The 18,067-nt window shown below is 44.0% G+C and overlaps 1 protein-coding gene across 2 annotated transcripts in view; it reads left to right on the plus strand.

Annotated features, from left to right (window-relative positions):
- The window catches only part of UTP20 (UTP20 small subunit processome component), a gene marked incomplete at its 3' end in the record, with an annotated part of 66,099 nt that overhangs the window by 40,672 nt on the left and 7,360 nt on the right, over positions 1 to 18,067 (plus strand). For both annotated transcript variants that reach the window (XM_082011665.1, XM_082011664.1), the window contains exons 37-55: positions 385 to 525; positions 1,433 to 1,570; positions 2,914 to 3,053; positions 3,566 to 3,645; positions 4,448 to 4,737; positions 5,227 to 5,366; positions 5,803 to 5,959; positions 6,748 to 6,846; positions 7,456 to 7,623; positions 8,330 to 8,496; positions 9,434 to 9,575; positions 9,864 to 9,980; positions 10,799 to 10,969; positions 11,757 to 11,885; positions 12,367 to 12,477; positions 13,186 to 13,265; positions 13,982 to 14,051; positions 15,114 to 15,296; positions 16,729 to 16,860. In XM_082011665.1, coding sequence (XP_081867791.1) covers positions 385 to 525; positions 1,433 to 1,570; positions 2,914 to 3,053; positions 3,566 to 3,645; positions 4,448 to 4,737; positions 5,227 to 5,366; positions 5,803 to 5,959; positions 6,748 to 6,846; positions 7,456 to 7,623; positions 8,330 to 8,496; positions 9,434 to 9,575; positions 9,864 to 9,980; positions 10,799 to 10,969; positions 11,757 to 11,885; positions 12,367 to 12,477; positions 13,186 to 13,265; positions 13,982 to 14,051; positions 15,114 to 15,296; positions 16,729 to 16,860 — 2,655 coding nt within the window. The remainder of the gene's footprint in view (positions 1 to 384; positions 526 to 1,432; positions 1,571 to 2,913; positions 3,054 to 3,565; positions 3,646 to 4,447; positions 4,738 to 5,226; positions 5,367 to 5,802; positions 5,960 to 6,747; positions 6,847 to 7,455; positions 7,624 to 8,329; positions 8,497 to 9,433; positions 9,576 to 9,863; positions 9,981 to 10,798; positions 10,970 to 11,756; positions 11,886 to 12,366; positions 12,478 to 13,185; positions 13,266 to 13,981; positions 14,052 to 15,113; positions 15,297 to 16,728; positions 16,861 to 18,067) is intronic.

The raw sequence follows: 18,067 nt of genomic DNA on the forward strand, positions 1-18,067 counted from the left end.
GGCAGTGCTGTCTGGTCAGACTTTTCCAGCTGCCTTCAGGATACCAGGGTATATGAAACATTTTATGGATGCGTTCTGAGAGTCCGTTGCTGGGATAAGCAGTGCAGATACCCATTGTAAACTTACCCTTCATTTGAAATCTTATAAAAATCTAAAAAGTTACAGAACTCAGCTGTCTTGTGTTTCTTTGCCATTGTTCAGCTTTTCTTAGTTGTAGCTCATTCTTTGGAGGGGAGACTTTATGTGCAGTCCAAGTGTATTTGCTGTTACCAAAGAATAGGACGTGTTGGCCTGAAACACTTGTGAATGGCAGCACTGCTATTCTGAGGAGTGTGTAGCAACCTCTCTGAGGGGTACTTAACATTCACTGCTTGCTGTTTGCAGAGCATCCAGCAGGACTACACATCATTGCTTTCCTGCCTCATTCAAACGTTCCCAGCAAATCCCGAATTCCGGGATTTGGTCCAGTTGACCAACCGCCATGATCCCGACATGGACTTCTTTGAGAACATGAAACACATGCAGGTAAAAGGCAACAGGCATTCCCCAGTGCCTCTCTTCCCCTGCCAAAGCAAAAGCGTTTTACTGTGGGGTAATGTTTTCTAAAGCATCTATGCACTGTCTTTGCAGAGAAATTGAACATGTGTCACGACATACTGTTAAAAAAAGGGATGTGGGCATTGTCCCATGGGTGATTGTGAATCAAAGACATATTTCTATCTAGAAGTTTTTTGGGTTTATGATTTAACAGCAGTGGTTTTTACCCCCTCCTAATTTAGCTAAAAGAATTGCTTCAATTTTAAGTGATTGTTCATGATCTTGAGCAGGCAACTCCACTCTTACAACCTGTGTGTGAGCCAGCAACAGTGTCCTGAGGATCCCTCTGGCATAGGGAGGGAACAGGTCTTTTTGTTTTTATTAGTCTGTTCCCTGCTGCTCTCTGTCTGGAGGCTCTGCAGCCCCTTTTCATTCACAGACCTCTGTAATATAGATATTGCACAAAGCCTGGTCTCTTGGTTCTTCTTGCAGTATGAAAATACAGCATTTCTCCTGCTTTCAGAGATGCAATCAGAGAGAGCCTTTGTTACATTTGTAGTTACACAGAGTCTAAATTTTTGCCTTGCAATTTTATCAGGCCTTCTCATCTTGTATCAGTTGCCTCCCTTGTCTGATACCTGAAGATGGCACAGTCTTATGATTGTGAATTCACGTGAAATATCCCATTGAGTTAGAATATTTATTGAGGCAAAAGGCTAGTGAAAGCCCAGAGACTGAAAGAAAAAGGCATGGCCTGTCCTTGGAAATGACCATAATATGTTTATGTCATTACTTAAAACTGAATCATTTTCAGAACTGCTGAAATGTATGCGCTCCCTCGTGATAGCTGTGATTCAAGCATCACCTCATTCACTGTCTGTCATGTTTGGCTCAGATCCATAGGAGGGCACGAGCTCTGAGGAAACTGGCTAAGCAGCTCACTGAAAGAAATCTTGTGCTGTCTTCTAAATCCCTGCAGAACTACATCATGCCTTATGCTACTACTGCCATTTTTAATGAAAAAATGCTTAAGGTAGGCTTTTAAATCAAATGCATCCATTTGAATATTTTCACCTTACTTGTATGCCATTCTCCTTAAAAGACTAACCACTTTAAAAGGGTGATTTTAAAGGTTTAAAGGTTTAAAAGGGTGAAAGATGGAGCGAGTGTTCTCCATCAGACGAGAGCACTGTGCTGCTTTTGGTGGCAGAAAGAGGATTTGGGAGGTGCAGATGCAGTCTAGGCCCAATCCTATATCTGCTAAACCTGTCCTGTTTCTTGTAGGTGGATCTCTCAACTGTTTGGGGATTGGTGGTTTTTTTTGTTTGTTTTGTTTTGTTTTTTTTTTACTCAGGGTTATGTTTGTTTCCATTTTTTATAATCAGGTTATTTTTTTCCCTCTGCCTCCAAACTGCTCTCTTCCTTGTTCACTTGTGAGATTAGTCACTGTTTGGCAGCAGAATGTATATGGTGGGGAACATGGGCTGTGCCTAGTAATTGAGGTGGGAATAAATGCTGTTTTCTCTGGACTTATGGGGGAACTGCAGGAATTGGCTGAAAACCTCTAAAATCATTAGCAGCTTTGTAATTAAAGTTTGAAGGGTGACATTTTGTTAGTCACTTTATTGAAAATATATGCGGTGAAATTGCTTGTAATGTCAATGTGGATAGACTTTCTACTTGTGACTTGGAAAAGCAAGTTTTCACACTTCTGTAGTTTCCTGCAGCCTATCAGGAGAACAGCAGAGCTGCTTATGTCAGACCAAGCAAATGTCTAATTCACTTACTGTCAAACATATTCTTCTGAAGCTGAAATAATTAGAGCTTAGGCACAGGACCCAGCACCTGCAGCTGTACAGACTGCGCCCATCAGTAGAGTGACTGCAGTCGCTCGTTGACCAATGAAGGGTAAAATGTGTTGATTGAAACTTTGGTGAAAAAACAAACACATTTTATTTCACATCAGAAATGGGTTAACAATGTGTATTTCTAGTTGATCAGCATAGCCTAGCAATGTGCCATGTTTCTGTGGTTAGATATCTTGACTGTTTTTTACTTCTTCACACAAGTGAGCCCATAGATTTAGTTATGTGAGAAAAGTTAAATGTGTGCAGAAATATTTGGAGGAAGAGGGTCTGGAGAGCTGCTTGGTGAGCTGTGATTGTTTGTTTGTTTGTTTGTTTGTTTGTTATTGTTGTTGGGGTTTTTTTGTTAACCTGGTGGTCAGGAGGAGATCTAAAAGAGCTGAATACCGAGCGTCCCCGCTAGACAGACATTATTTCTTTTGGCTCTTGTTGCTTTGAGTAAAGTATGCTTTAGACACATGTTCATCATGAATACTAACTAACAGCAACTGAATTCCTATCTTTTGGGCAGCATGAAAATATGGTAACGGCCTCAGTTGAAGTTGTTGGAGCTGTCTGCCGACATCTCTCCTGGTCAGCGTACTTATACCACTTAAAGCATTTCATCCATGTCCTGCAAACAGGACAGGTCAGTCCGAAGCTGGGAGTCAGGTAGGTCCTGTGAGTGATGCTGCTCTAAGTTTCTCCAAAGACTGCTAAGGCAAAATTTGGTGTCTTAAGGATCATCACAGGGATTTTAGCCTGTTCCCTGGCATGAAAGATTGCTGACTTTGAAGTGGGCTTATTCAAGTTAAAGTGGGCATGGCCTTGCAGCCTGCAACTCTGAAAGTCATTACTTTCTCACGCTGTCTCTCACTGAGTACATGGCAGCATTAGCAGCTTCTGCTTCTGTGAGTCTGTCACCGCTCCTGCGGTACCTCCATTGCTCCAGTACCACTGTCTGTGAGGTTTCACGGTGAGCTAGGTCACAGAATGCATCTAGCTGAAAAGCAACCAGTTTTTATTTCCTGGGTTGTTATTTCAGGGTAAACCTCCTTTTGCTGCAGTGTCACTGAGTCTGAAGTTTTCCAAAAAGTGCTTTTAAGATTTTCTGTTGTGATGGTCTATACAGCCTCTTCTTTTTGTGTGAAGGGCTGATCTTTCTTTGTGTTTTCCTTCCACAGCTTGTTAGAGACAGTGCTGGAAGCCTTTCACTTTGACCATGAAACACTTGAAAAGCAGCTTGTGACCATTGACAACCAAGGTGAGCTTTCTGCTCCTGACTGCAGTAACCCTACCTCTAACTGCTCAAAGTGCACGTAATTAAAATTTTGTGGTTTACTCTTGAGGTCACCTACTCCCCGCTTTTTAAAATGTGCATTTTGGAAACTAGTTTTTACTTACCTCCTTAGGAGCAATGCAGATTTGTCATCCTGTGTGTTGACAAAGTGGGGAGAAGTGGGGGGAACGATCTCGCATATTACCTCTCAATCCCAGGTCTACATAAGCCAAAACAGCCCCGGCTGGGTTTATGCAAATCTGGGTGGTTCTCCAAGATCTGCACCCATCTGTGTGGCTGCTGACACATCTGAGTTTTTTATCCTTGATGTTGATTGCTCTCATGGTTATCTGCAGCCTCAGAAGGGTGCTGTATGTCCTTGCCTTGCTTCCCCTGCCATTTCATGGGAAGGACTGGTATCTTTGGCTTCACCATTGTGGTTACTTGTGTTGTGGCCTTTGGGATGTCCTGAGGAAGGAGGACGATATCTCACAGCTGTGCTTTTCGGTACTACTTGCACATTGACCTTTGATAAGCTGTCTATGATGTTCAGCTGAAAAGTAACCTAGTCTTTGCTTTAAGTCTAGCCCTGAGAGGTGATTATCAGAAACCAGCATGCCAGAGCTTCTCTAGCCAGTAAAACAACTCTGATGCTTACTGATTGTTTGCTGTCACTGATGATAGGTAGGAGCTTTGTCCAGAACAAAGCCATCACAAGAGTTTCTTTTAAGGGCTCCATTTTTGTGGCCTCCTATATTTACCTGTGCTTTTGACAATTACTTGGCAGAAGCTGCTGCTGTGGAACTTGAGCCTGTGGTGGAGGCTGAAGAAGCCATGGAGCTGGAGCAGAGTGAAGGGGAAGAGGAGGTGGTTGAGGAAAAGAAAGGGAAGAATGTCCCTGAGGAGCCAGCAGAACCTGAGCAAGCAGCTGAGACATCTGAAGAGGCTGAGCAAGTGACCAAACCTGTTTCTTTCTTACCCCGAAATAAAGAGGAGCTGGAGTGTCTGATCAAACACATTCAAGATACAGTTACAGTCAACATCTTGCCTAAATTGCACAGGTGTATTGTTGCAAAGGTAAGGACTTGGCATTGTAAAGGTGTTTTGCAGGCCTGTGCTGCTACTATAAAGGTTGGGGTGCGACTTCAGAGCCCAGTGGAAACGCAGCACATGAAAAAAAATAGATGCAACTGGAGAGAGACCACCTGAGAGCACAAAAGACACTTCATCCCCTTTGATGTGTCATGGAGATTACTGGCAGACCTTCTGGTCATTGTGGGTGTGGTGTCTTTACTTCTCTGCTGAAAACTGGCCTGAACCACACAAGTGAAATGATTCACTTTGTGCAGCCTGTTGAAAAGTTTTCAGCCACTTGCTAGCACCCAACTTAGCTTCTGTATTGAAAACATAGGGATTCATCTCACCTGCCCTTTAGCTGTCTGGGTTTTTCCTGCAGTCAGCAGAGGATAGCAGCTTGCCTTGTTGGCCTCTTCTAGGCTTTGTTGAGAAAAAGCAGGATTTGTTTATGTATATTAAAAGTGCATTGTGTCTTGCTCTCTTAAAAAGGTTAAAAGAGATGAGGAGCACAAGCTTGTGAAATCCAATGTTGTGAATGATGATGAGGTAGTTCGTGTTCCATTAGCTTTTGCAATGGTCAGGATGATGCAGTGTCTTCCCCAAGAAGTGATGGAAGCCAACCTGCCAAGGTAAATCCCATCAGAGCTCCTTAAATGCTGTTCTTTGTGCTGGGAATGAGTGCAGGCACCTTTCTCAAGCTGTGGTGACATACAAGGCTAAATCTAAGAGGGGCCTCCTAACAGTCCTTAAATACTTTTTTGGGAAACTCATTTTCCTAGTGACATTCCCTTCTGTCAACATTTGACTTCTGTAAAGCTAAGACTGAAAGAAACTTGGTAAATCCATAAGTAAGGGTGGCAGAACTGGGGAAAGAATGATGTACAGAAAGGACAATTGGTCTCTTGAAAGACAGTAGGGGAGTGTGTGTGACGATAAAGCCTTTCTGTGAGGCTGGCTTCAAGTAGAGCTCTGGTTGTGAAACAGCCCTGAAAAGCAGCCCCCTTAGCAGTGTAATTAGTTCTGCTCTGTTTGGGGGTGAACTAAGCTGTCTATCTCTGTTTCCAGCATACTGCTGAAAGTCTGCACATTTCTGAGGAACAGATTTCAGGAAATCCGGGACATCGCTCGCAACACACTCACTAAAATCATGGAAGTGTTGGGAGTGCAGTACCTTCTGTACATCTTAAAAGAGATGCAGTCCACTCTCGTCCATGGGTACCAGGTAACGCTGAAATTCTTCCTCTCCTGCTCTCTGTAGGCTTTTTTTAATGTGTTAAGAGGAGAATCCAAAGGGAAGTTGCTGCTGCAATTGTTTTGCACTGGTAGAATACCTTGATACAATACAACTAAATACTATTGCTAGTGTCTACATCAGTCTTTGTTACGCCAAGTGTCAAATGAGGGTCTGTACCCAAAGAATAGTTAGGGTCTGAGCAGGGAAGAAGAGAGGATCTCCATTTTTCCAGTGAAGAGCTGTGGTGTGGAGGTGAAGGATGAATTTCTGGTTCCAATAAGATTAGTGGAAATCTTTCCAGTAAGGTCATTAGGGCCAAGCATCATCTGATGTGAGTTGCCACAGAGACTGCACAGGCAGTATGTGGTGATGTTTATTGAAGTCTTGCTTCCTAGATCCAGAGCCAAGTCTCTGACTATTAATTCATCTTTCCTCTTTCCAGGGTAGTTGAGGTTAAAAATAATTTTCTCTGTGGATTACCACAGTGGAATAGTGTGAGCTTATAGCTGCTATAACATTGAAAGTGCCAATTAGCACAGCCTAAAAATATCAATAAGAGCAATCTGGAAAGAGGAGATTCCAGCCCTCCTGCCAGTATGTGGAGGGACAGGTCATCTTCCTGCTGCTGGTACATGGATTCCCTTATTTTCCTATAATGAGAGCTCGGGTGTAGTGTGTGAATTGTGATGTCTCTGCTCTGGGAGTCTCCCCATCTTGTATTATTAAAGATGTCTATGCAGGGATTTGGAGACATGATCTATTCTCTTTTTCTCTAGCTCCATGTGCTGACTTTCACTGTGAACCTGTTACTGAAGGGCCTTACTACCAGGCTCAGTGCTGGTGATTTGGACCCCTGCTTAGATATCCTGATTGAGGTAAAAGTTATTCAAGATTGAAGGAAAAAGCATCATGAAGTATGTGGGGCAGGTTCTGGGAGGAGAAGGTTTTGTGTAGATTGTCTTGGACTTCATGGCAAACAGGGCTGATTGTGTGTCAAAAGGAGGAGACTGTTTTCTGTTGAGGCATCAGCAGACCCCTTGTGGAGTAGCTAAGTATCTCTGGGGCTGTATCCTGAGCCCTGCATCCTGAGAGGGAATAGGTTCAAGATTGTTGCGGTTTAACCTAACTATGTTTCTCTGTACTATAAATGGCTCAGCAAGTCAACAGACATCTAATCAGTGCAGTCCATGGAGTCCAGGAGCTCAGCTGGCCACCCAGATGGAGTATATCTGGATGTCTTGGTCTGATTACAGTCCCAGTCCTTGTATCACAACACCACAGGGGGGTGTGAGAACACCGTCCTCATACGGTATGCTCAAACTGGGGTGTTTTGTGTTGACAAAGGAAAGGTAGACGTGATTTGTGGGAAACCTGGAGAATTGCTTTTTCTGTGAGTGGAGAAAGATAGTGTTGTTCTGCTACTGAAGAAAATTGGCTCTGCTTTCCTGCTCCTCTTACTCACTTCTCTTGCCTGATTTCCAAAGATTTTCAACCAAGAGTTGTTTGGAAATGTAGCTGAAGAGAAGGAAGTGAAGGGAATTGTCTCCAAGGTCATGGAAGCGCGCAAGAACAAGAGTTATGATTCCTATGAAATTCTTGGAAAGTTCATAGGAAAGGGCCAGGTCACAAAACTTATTCTGCCACTGAAAGAGGTAAGAAAAGTCAACCAGAGTCTTTCTTAACTCTGAGCACTCTCAATTCTGTATGTCTTAAAGAAACTCCAGAGCCTCTGAGTGGCTACTATTAAACTACCTATATAATCCTGCTTTGGCTTCCCATTTTTCTTTTGGAAAACAGTATTCACCCAGCTCATAAAATGAGACTTTACTGTCAATGTCCAGGGCAGGGAATGGCATTCTGGGAAGCTTTCAACCCCTGCTAGAGAAGAAACATCCCACTATGAGTTCTTCATGCCCTCTCCATCTGCCTGCTCTTGTTTCCTCTGGAGCTCCGAAGTCCTGCAAGGCTGCTTTGTGGTTTGGTCTCTTATGTATAAAGGAAATGTCACCAAAATGTATTCAGGGTCTGTCCATGTGCTATAATTGCCTTTTCAGAGATGCAGTTTTTTGAGTGGAGTGCAAGCTCATGCAGAAATGGAGCCCTGGTTTGCTCATGTGCTTTTGAGTGTCCTGGTGGCGATAGGTGAATTGTCTGGAGGCTGAGAAGAGGCTGGAGGGAAAGGGAGGGATGTTGGGACAGAGCTGAGGCAATGGGATGCTGTTCTGTAGGAAGCTGGGGACTTAGCACAGCATGTGATGAGGGAAGAATTGCTCTGGCTTTTCCCATGATTTCTGAATACAGATAGCACGTCATTGCCCTCATGTTGCCCTCCTGACTCTCATGGTTGTGCCTTTGCAGATTCTAGAGAGCACCACAAGCTTGAAGGTAGTCCGGAAGGTGCATGAGGCACTGCGTCACATCATGGCAGGGCTGATCTTCAATTCAGACATGAATGCAGAATCCCTCCTCCTCCTCAGTCATGGTCTCATCAGTGAAAACTTGCCTCTGCTCACTGAGAAGGCCAAGTGAGTTCCAGGATGTTATCCAGATGGTCTGTTATCGGTTGGGAGGTTTGCTTGCAGAAATGGCAGCTCTCAAATCCAAACGATTAAATGGATGAGAATTTCCTTGCTTTCAGTTGCCTTTTGTTTTCAATGTAAGTGAATTATTTGGGCAGTCAGAGGGCAAGGAGGAAACTTGGAAATAGGACTGAGCACTTGCTGAACTCATGGGATTCTACTCCTGCAAGTGCTCAGGGCCTTCAGCAAGGCTTTTTCACCATCTGGTAAGCTGGTGCGTGCATTTGGGTGTTTGGATGAAGGAACTAGGGCAGCGTTTAGAATCGAGCTACAAACAGCCATATAAGACATGTTTGGGGTCTTGGACATTTCCATGGGGTCAGGAACAAGAGAAACTCTGGGCTGTCACTTTATCACTTTGGTGGTGGAGCAGATATCGGGGAGAACGATCAGACTTCCTCTCTGTCTGGTGGTGTCACTGCTCAAGAGCTGGGTCTGGGTGTCTTGCATTTCCTGTGTTATGTAGTCCAGCTTACTCTAGGATCTGACAGCTGTTTGCAGACTTCTTGGAGCAGTTTTTATAAGCCGTCAGAAATTGAAGTACATATCAGTAAATTAAGTGCAGTGGGCAGTGGCGGGGGTATATTTGTTTGAAGGACCCACCACAGTTGGTCTGTTCACTGAAAGAAAAAAGTGGGGATGTCATGCAAATCAGTGTGTATTTGTTATCTTCGTAATATTGATACTGTTCTTGTCTGAAATTTCCGTCTGTCATGCTGCTGTCAAGTTCATTTTATTTCTTTTTTTTCTGGCTGTGACCTGCTTTTGCTTGCTGTGTGGGTAGCAGCTGAGCACAGTCCAGCTCTTTTTACTCCTAACACCAAGCTTGTTGTGGAGAGGGTTGAAATCTGAATATTCTTCTTTGCTATACACTGCTTTTCAGAAAAAAAGTTACCCCTCCTCCAGATCCTCGGCTGCAACCAGAGAGCTGCCTGCTGCTCCAACCCACTCCCACAAGAGGAGGGCAGAAAGCATGTGTCAGCAGCAGGACTAACACGTATATCTTGGTTGATTCAGGACTTCGGGTAAGGATCTCCTCCGATACAAAGGTTTGCAATTGAAATTTTTAGAGTATTTAAAGGAAGATATTCTGGGTATATTGTGTTAACAATACAGCCACTAGCCTTAACCTTATTTTGCATGTGGTAACTCCGATGGTGCCTCTTATAGAGCTATAAAAAGCCCTCAGCCTGTTGCAGATATTTGAACGGGATATGGCATAAATTCAACTACAGCCTGAAACGATGTGGCATCAACCTTACTTGACTGATTTGAGTCCCAGGCTGATGAATGTCCTGTGTTTTCTACACCAGCTGCTGCACATGAGCCTGAAGAGGTCCAAAGTAAATTCTTCTGAGGAGCATGTTTTGGAAATGTTAGACCCTTTTGTTCGGGTCCTTATAGACTGCCTGAAATCTATGGATGTCAAGGTACAGTTCTGAGCTGGAGTCTGTCTGTTCTACTAAGAAGGGTGCTGCCCACAAATGTCATCTTGCACTTGATCTGCAAGAGAAGAGAAAGCCATCCCGTTTTCAAACCTCATTTCATAGGTGGGCAGATTAAGTTGTTTGAGGACATGATATCCCAAGATGGGAGGTAGGATTGTGGCTGATGGAGGACTGAATGCTCTGTGCCTAGTGCTGCAGGTTCATGTATGGACAAGTTCTCCTGGAGCATGTTCATACAAGGACTTCGCAGACTTTGTAGGCCCTCTGTGAGGAGGTTCATGAGGTCCTGTGGCTGCTGGGAGCACTGTTGTCACAGCTGTGGTTTCTTTTGATTCACTCTAATGTGTTTATTCCCAGCACCATAGGCAGCCTCCTTTTTGGGCAGCTTTGGGTTTGAGTGAGCCTAGGAGGGAATCTGTTAAACCTTGAGTTTCCCAGCAATGGAAGGCATGGCTCATACACTATCAGATAATTGGAGCAGGGCTTTCAGGTGACCTGGTTTTTAGCAGAGCAGCTTCTATGCCTTGAAGGCACCTCTGCTTCAGAAAGAGTTCCTGCCATCTGCTGAATCAGCACTGTGTTAATGTCTTTACCTAGTAAAATCAAAGTTGGAGAATTAGGAAGTGTTTTTTGAACTGAGAAACCCTTTGTATTACATATGGATGGTTTGAAAGAGATTGATTTTGTTAGCTAACTGCCTTTACCACAGCTGCAGATAGCTGACCCTGTCTGTAAGAGTGAGAAAAGTGTTCTCTCAGTGTCACTGTACCCACGTGCTGTCCCTTGGCTCTTTCTTACAGGTGATAACTGGTGCTCTGCAGTCCTTGGTATGGATTTTGAAGTTCCCTTTGCCTTCTGTCAGTACAAATCTGGAGCCACTGATCAAGCAGCTTTTCCTCTTGCTGAAAGAATTTGCCAAGACAGGAATAGCCAAAGGCCAGAATTTCCACCTGGTTGTGAGCTGTTTCAAAGTAAGTCAGACCCAACTCTTCTTTTTACTTTATGATTAACTTTGTAGAATGAGACTCTTCAAGCTGCAGATCCCTCCTGCAGCTGTCCCTGGAGAGGTAGTCTGGAGATCACAAGGTAGCGAGGGAAATGTGGCCTTGCTGATTCTTTCCCAAGTGCAAACTTAACAAAAGTTATTCCTAAAAATGCACAGCTTGGATCTGAAGAAGTGTTTTTATAGAAGCATATTTGCCTTCTTTCTTCCTTATAATAGTACTTTGTTACCACCTTGTCTTTTGAGACTTTGTACTTGAATAACTTGCTTTTAATACGATTCATTGGAGTAAACCCTGGCAGCTGAAGTGAGACAAGGGAAGTGGGCAATTAATAGTAGTAATAACTACACTTACCGTATGCAGCGTCTTCCTGTAGATGATTTCTAAATGCGTTGCTGAATTAATTTACAGCTTCATGATAATAAGTGAAAGTTAGAGTAATGCATGCTGAATGCCAGTGCCAGAAGAATTTTTCATTCTTCCTGGCTGTGTTCCTGCATCATGGCTCATGTCTGTGAGCATCCTCACGCATTTCAAGGACTAGTCTGAATTTGTGTATTTGCTTGTGTTCAGTTTTTGTCTCAAAATTGCCAGCTGAAAGTAAAACATGATGAGAACAGTGTTAGCTGCATGTTTCAGAGTAGCAGTTTGTCTTTCCAAATCTAAGTGGTATAAACAGAGTCAGACTTTTGTTGTGGGCTTGTATTTTATGGCACTGCATGTGTATTGACAAGGTGCAATTTGATTTTTGTAGTGTGTAACAATACTTGTGAAGAATGCAAAGAGTCAAATAACGAGCAAACAGCTCCAAGTGTTGCTTGGCTTTGCTGAAGAAGACATTTATGATTCATCACGCCAAGCCACTGCCTTTGGCCTTCTCAAGGTATTTATTTCTGTGCAGTAGGTGTATAGGTTCTGTGAGCTACTGGAACGGCAGTGATTCTTCCTTCTGGTGAAAGGCAGTACGATCTCATGTCAGGAACAGGCCACAGAATGCTGTTAAGGCTCTCTGTTTCAGTGGCAGGGGAAGCAGCAAAGCTTTCCTGTTTGACTTGTAGTCACTTTTTTTTAAATTGTTTGGGCGTCTGGTTTATGCACATGCGTATGAGGATGTATTTGGATCTGATGATGTTTTTGCTGAAGAACTGACATCCCTAATCATTAGACCAGTTTTGTGTCATCCAGAGGAAACAGATATGGATTTGTAAGCCACCCTTTTTTTAAGTTGCTCTGGCTATGTCTGAAGATGTGAAAAAGTCAGTGTTAATGTACCACCTGAGACCAGTGTAGTCCCAGGTTATAGTAATGCATCTCACACTGTGCAAGCAAAATGACATGACTCAGCTGTGCTTTCACATTTTTAGGCTATTTTATCCAGGAAGCTGATTGTCCCTGAAATTGATGATGTGCTGCAGAAAGTTGCCCAGCTGGCCATCACGGGTCAGAGTGAGCCAGTACGCATCCAGTGCAGGCAGGTTGGTAGAATGGGAAGTCTCTCACTTTACTTACAGCTCTCTAACAGGCTAAAGGTCTTAGTGTGGCCATCCCAGCTCTCACAGGCATGTGGCTTAGCCCTGCTGAACCCCTAAACCTATTTCCCCTTAATAATCCTTGTTCCCCTTGTTACCTGTCTGGCTTTAGTTCTTGTGACTGGTGCCTAGCAGAACCGCAGACCGCTTGCCATGGCGTACCTTCAGAGCACTGCTCAGCAGAAGTGACACAGTCTCTCCTTTGGAGGCTTTTAGGCCCATGTAACTAAGAGCCTTGCCCTTTTCTGAATCCCAGCAGAAGAGAATTTGGCATAAATCCATGATTCCTTCCCTCTACTTCCTCATTCTTTCCAAGCTAAAAGCAACTGAAAGGCAGAATTGATTGCTTCATTTCAAGCATGGAGATACAGATGCAGCAGGAGCTGTGTGAAACCAAATAGTGCATTTCCATAGTTACAGGATGAATTTTGAAGGATGCAGAATCTCTCTTAACAGAAGCCTGTGCAAATCACAGTAATACTCTGAAGACTGATCTGGCAGTTGTCAAATGCCTGCAGATCCTGTTCTGGGCACAGAGCTTGAGAGATTCTCAGAAACTTGTTGATCCATCACTATATTTTCTTCATAACCTTTTTACAAGCTTTCCTGAGTCTGTCTTCTAACTCCTCTTTGTTGTTTTTTTTTTCTTTCCAGATTTACTTAAAATATATTCTGGACTACCCTCTTGCTGACAAGCTGAAACCCAATTTGGATTTCATGCTCGCACAACTGGAGTGAGTTTATGTTCCCCACATCTCTGTCAGAACAGAACCTTGTTGCATAAATGTGACTTCAGTGGCAACCTTGTGTGCCGAAGGGCTGTTTGTGAGGAGCAGAGGGTGTGGCTGAAGTCTTGATTTTCCTACCTCTAGAACACTTCCCTTTTTCAGAGACAGGCTGTTTGATAAAGCAAGTCCTTCTTTTCCCTGTTTCACAGCTGGTTTTGTTATCCTTTATCTCTTTGTAAGCAAAGATTCTGTTGTTTGCTTATTGGTGAACCAGGTGGACTGGAAAATCCAGGAGGAATAAGGGAAGGTGCATTTAATGACTGCTGTCCCGTGGCAATGGTCTAACTGCAGTTGCAGGCACAGTTGAGATCAGCTGCACCAATTCAGCAGGAGCAGTGTGCCCAAAACCTCCTGAGCATGACCCCTCCCTTGCTCAAGGTGACAGTAGTTTACCATGTTCCCCAGCACCAAAGCACAGTGCGGCTGTGCTGACTCAAGTTGCCTGAAGCCTCTTTTTGCCTGTTTGTCTCCCTGTGCCCATTCTCTGAGCGATGAAGCTGGTGGGCATGCTGCTTCTCTTCTCCAAAGTATCAGACCAGGTCTGATAGCTGTTGTAGAAAGGTCCCTATCAGTGTGTGTTTCTGGCATTGGCCATTCTTGTACATTGTTAGCAGCTTTCTAGAGTTTTAACTGAGCCCTAACCATTAATCATTTCCTTTCAGGTACGAGTATGAAACTGGAAGGGAATCTGCACTGGAGATGATTGCGTACCTCCTTGACATGTTCCCACAGGTAACAAGCACCCCATGGTGTTCTGAGCACCCCTTGGTGTTCCAAGCATCAAGCAGTTACTGCAGCTTCCAGTAACAGCGTTTTCAGAGCACTTTATTTTGGAAGCAGTTGGTAGTTACTATTATCTCTTATCATGAGCAGAACGTTCACTTATCTCCAAAGAACCTGGCTTTGCCCCAAAAGAGAAATGACATGCTGGAAAGTCTGCAGTACTTCTTTATCTAATGTGCTCAGTCTGCAAGTAAAATAAAGCTCTGTCAGCTGGAGTTTGGATAAATTTGATGGTGATTTATGCCAGGAAGAAACACAACTAGTTTAGGAAATGGGGTATGAATAGAAAGTGAAGTCTAGAGTTTTCTCACTGTGGGGATTTTTCAATATTCATGAGAGATAATGTTGACTGAACCGGTATGTGATGTACCATATCTGTTTTGTTGGCCTGACTGAAGAGGGAGGGCTTCTCAGTGGGGTGGATCAAAATGAAAGCTAAAATATAACCATGCATCCATGCAGGATAACATACACAAAATGCTAAGCTGCCTTGAAGTTCTGCAGCTGGAGCTTGACTGAGCATTCAGGAGACTGAGAGAAGTACAATGAAGCAAAAATTTGGGAGGAAGGAAGAGAAATTCTGCACAGTAAGCTGTGCTTCACCACTGCCTGATTAGATTTAGTATCTTGACTTGGTTCCTGGCAACTCTGTAAAGTAGCAAAGAGCTTCTGTCTCTGAGAGAAGGGCCTTTGGGCTGACTGCTTCAGTGCTGCAGGACGTAAGCCTATTTCAGTGAGAGTTGGGCATGAAAATACCTTTTAAGGTTTGACACTCACGTTGCTGTCTGAGGGACATGTTAGCAAGTCAGAGCAGAGCTGAAGCTGTTGTACACTCCCTGTGAGCTCCAACAATTGGATCATCCTGTCCTTTCAGTTCACCTGCCTTGAAGTGGACCCCACTCAGGGCTGACATTGTTCCTGTATGTGGTGCAACAAATACCCCTCCTTTCCCCATTAAATGCCAGAAGCTCCTTGGGGATGTGCAGTTGATTAATGGTTGTTTCTTTCTAGGATCTCCTCCACAAATACTGCGGGCTGTTTTTTCTCTCTCTCTGTATGATGATGATAAATGATGACTCTGCAAAATGCAAAAAGATGGCGGCTTTGACATGTAAATCTCTCCTCAGTAAGATAAACAATGAAAAACAAGATCTGATGTTTTCGCTGGTCACAGAGTGGTTTCGCAGCAAGAAGGTACTCTTTGGTCTTCTCACTGACCAGGTCTCAACTCTCTTTGGGGGCTGAGTAAGAGGGGAGAGGTTGCTAGTACCAGGGCTGGTGGATTGGTGGGTTCAGTTGTACCTGACTTAGTAGTTCCAGGAGAGGAGTATGGGCAACACTCAGCTTAGAATAAAAGCTCTTTAAAACTGTACCCAGTGCTATAGCTCTTGCTAGCAAGAAGAGCAGGAAATGGTATAGCTTCATAAAGCTGCACGAATGTAGGGAACTGCTGATGCTGTAGGTCAGCCTACAGACTTCCAGGCTGCTTTCTAACAGTTCCTCTTTTGGGTCAGGTATTTTCACCAGGTGTAGTCTTTGCTCAGGTTAAAGATTTAAGCAAATTCCTTGAAGCTCTTCTGATCCCTGTAATTGGCTTTTTGCGCTGTCTTTAGCTCAGACTTTTTTCATTCTGTCGCCAGCAGCTGGAGGGTAGAACATCTAGTCTTACAGAACTCCCATTTTGATCTGGGTGCCTGGGTGTTTAGTTATTCTCAAACTGGACTCAGGTTCTCTCTCTCTACACTAGTAGAGTAAGTCGTCTTCGACATTTCATCCTTTTCATCTCTAATATGTTCAGTTCTGGTTTATAGCTGTGAGTCACCTGTTGCATTGTGAAGAATCAAAGAGCGCAAAGTAGCCCCCAGAGTTTTGCAGCTGGGAACTGGGCTGGGAAAAGCCTCTCAGCATTCAGTTTTAGGGTGTGTTTCCAGGGATAACTTGTGCTGCCAGGCACTTTTGTCCCTAGGCACTTTTGTCCCTAGCTGGCAGTGTCTCCTTTTTCAGTAGTACTCTGAAAACTAGCTTCTCTTGAGATGCTGTTGCTACAAGCAAAAGTAAGATTTGCACATGGGATCCTGCACCTCACACCCCCCTCCCTACAAGAACGACATTGAGTTGCTGGAGCATGTCCAGAGGAGGGCAACGGAGCTGGTGAGGGATCTGGGGAGCAAGTCTTATGAGGAGCATCTGAGGGAACTGGGCTTGTATAGCCTGGAGAAAAGGAGGCTGAGGGGAGACCTTATCGCTCTCTACAACTACCTGGAAAGGAGGTTGTAGTGAGGTGGGTGTTGGTCTCTTCTCCCAAGTAACCAGCAACAGGATGAGAAGAAATGGCCTCAAGTTGCGCCAGGGGAGGTTTAGATTGGATATGAGGAAAAATTTCTTTACTGAGAGAGTGGTCAAGTATTGGAACAGGCTGCTTAGGGAAGTGGTGGAGTCACCATCAGAGATGTTCAAAAAACGTGTAGACATGGCACTTTGGGACATGGTTTAGTGGGCATGGTGGTGTTGGGTTGACAGTTGGACTTGATGATCTTAGAGGTCTTTTCCAACATTATTATTCTATGGGAGCTGTAGGATTTGATTATCAAGAAGTAAAAAGGGGTGTTATTCTTTCTGTTGGCAGAGTTCACACAGGAGGTTGGCTGCCCAGGCATGTGGTTTGTTTGTTGAAGTGGAGGGAATAATGTTTGAACGGCGGCTTGAAGCTGTCCTCACCTTGATTGAAAAAGAAATCAACCCAATTAAATTTGAAAATGTAAGTAATTTTTGACATGTGTGAGGCTTGGGGAAAGAGAATTAAGAAAATGGGAAGTGTAGGAGAGATTTAACAGTTGGACCTACTGTTTGGGACTGAGGAAAGACAGAACACACACACATTTGTTCTGAAGGGGACCTCACTGACCTAGAACTATATTTTTTTGTCTGCAAGCCCAAATTTGATGTCATGTGTCCCAGTACAAGGGGCAAAGGGACTTTTGCAAAGCCACCTGGCCTGAGCCTGTAGCCATACTGTGTAACCAGCAGATATACTGCTCCATGCCCCAGCTTCTATCAAGATCTCTGTGGGTGGAAGGGTTCTTGAGACAGGCCTCAAGGTTTTGCTTTTTACCTGTATGACTTGGTGGGTTGACAGCATGTAGCAGTATGTATTTTGAGGTAGCTTTCCCTCCTTCTAGTCTTCCCTGTTGGGGAAGGAGGGATTTCTGTTTTTTGTATAAAGCGGAGTTATAAAAACCACTGTCAGAAAGAATGGCAGGGTGCACAGGTAGCACCGGGGTGGTTTAGAATCTGTTTAGTTGGAAAACAGCCCGATGATCACACTGACAACATCCGTTTAATTGGGAAACGCATCTGCTAGCTGCAGAGATTTGTGTAAGCGTGGAAGGTCCAGGAGTGCATCACTTGTGACTGTCTGCTTTGTTCAGTGTTATCTACAGCTGTAACTTACAAAAGAGTTCCCTTCCTGTACAACGGTTTTGTTTTATGGAAAGTCTTTTTAGTGCACATGATTAACTCAGACTAACAAGGCTGCCTCAGATTCTGCTTGGCATGTGATAATCCCAAAGGGATCCCAGTCACTGCACCTGGGGAGCGGCCACATATGTTACTAATGCGCAAGGGCAACATGCTGAACAAGAGAGAAGAATCTCGGGGTATGTAAATTGGCAAGAGATGAAAATAAAATACCTGCAGTGAGGAGAAATTCAGTGTAATCACCCCCTGTGCTGCCACACGTAGGTAAAGCACTGACTAGTTACATCAAGCCAGCTGGTGATTGCAGGCAGGGTTGAGGACCTGAAGGCAATTTAGTAAAACACAGTGCACACAGTGTTGTCGTAACAACTTGGGGCTTCCCAGGTGACACAGGCAAAGCTGTGCTCAGCTTGGCTCTAATAATGAGAATGAAATGTGCACAAATACATGTATATACGTAAATGATACACAATATGTGTAATTGCTTG

Source organism: Phaethon aethereus, assembly GCF_964289735.1.
Source record: "Phaethon aethereus genome assembly, chromosome: 1".
Lineage (NCBI taxonomy): Eukaryota > Metazoa > Chordata > Aves > Phaethontiformes > Phaethontidae > Phaethon > Phaethon aethereus.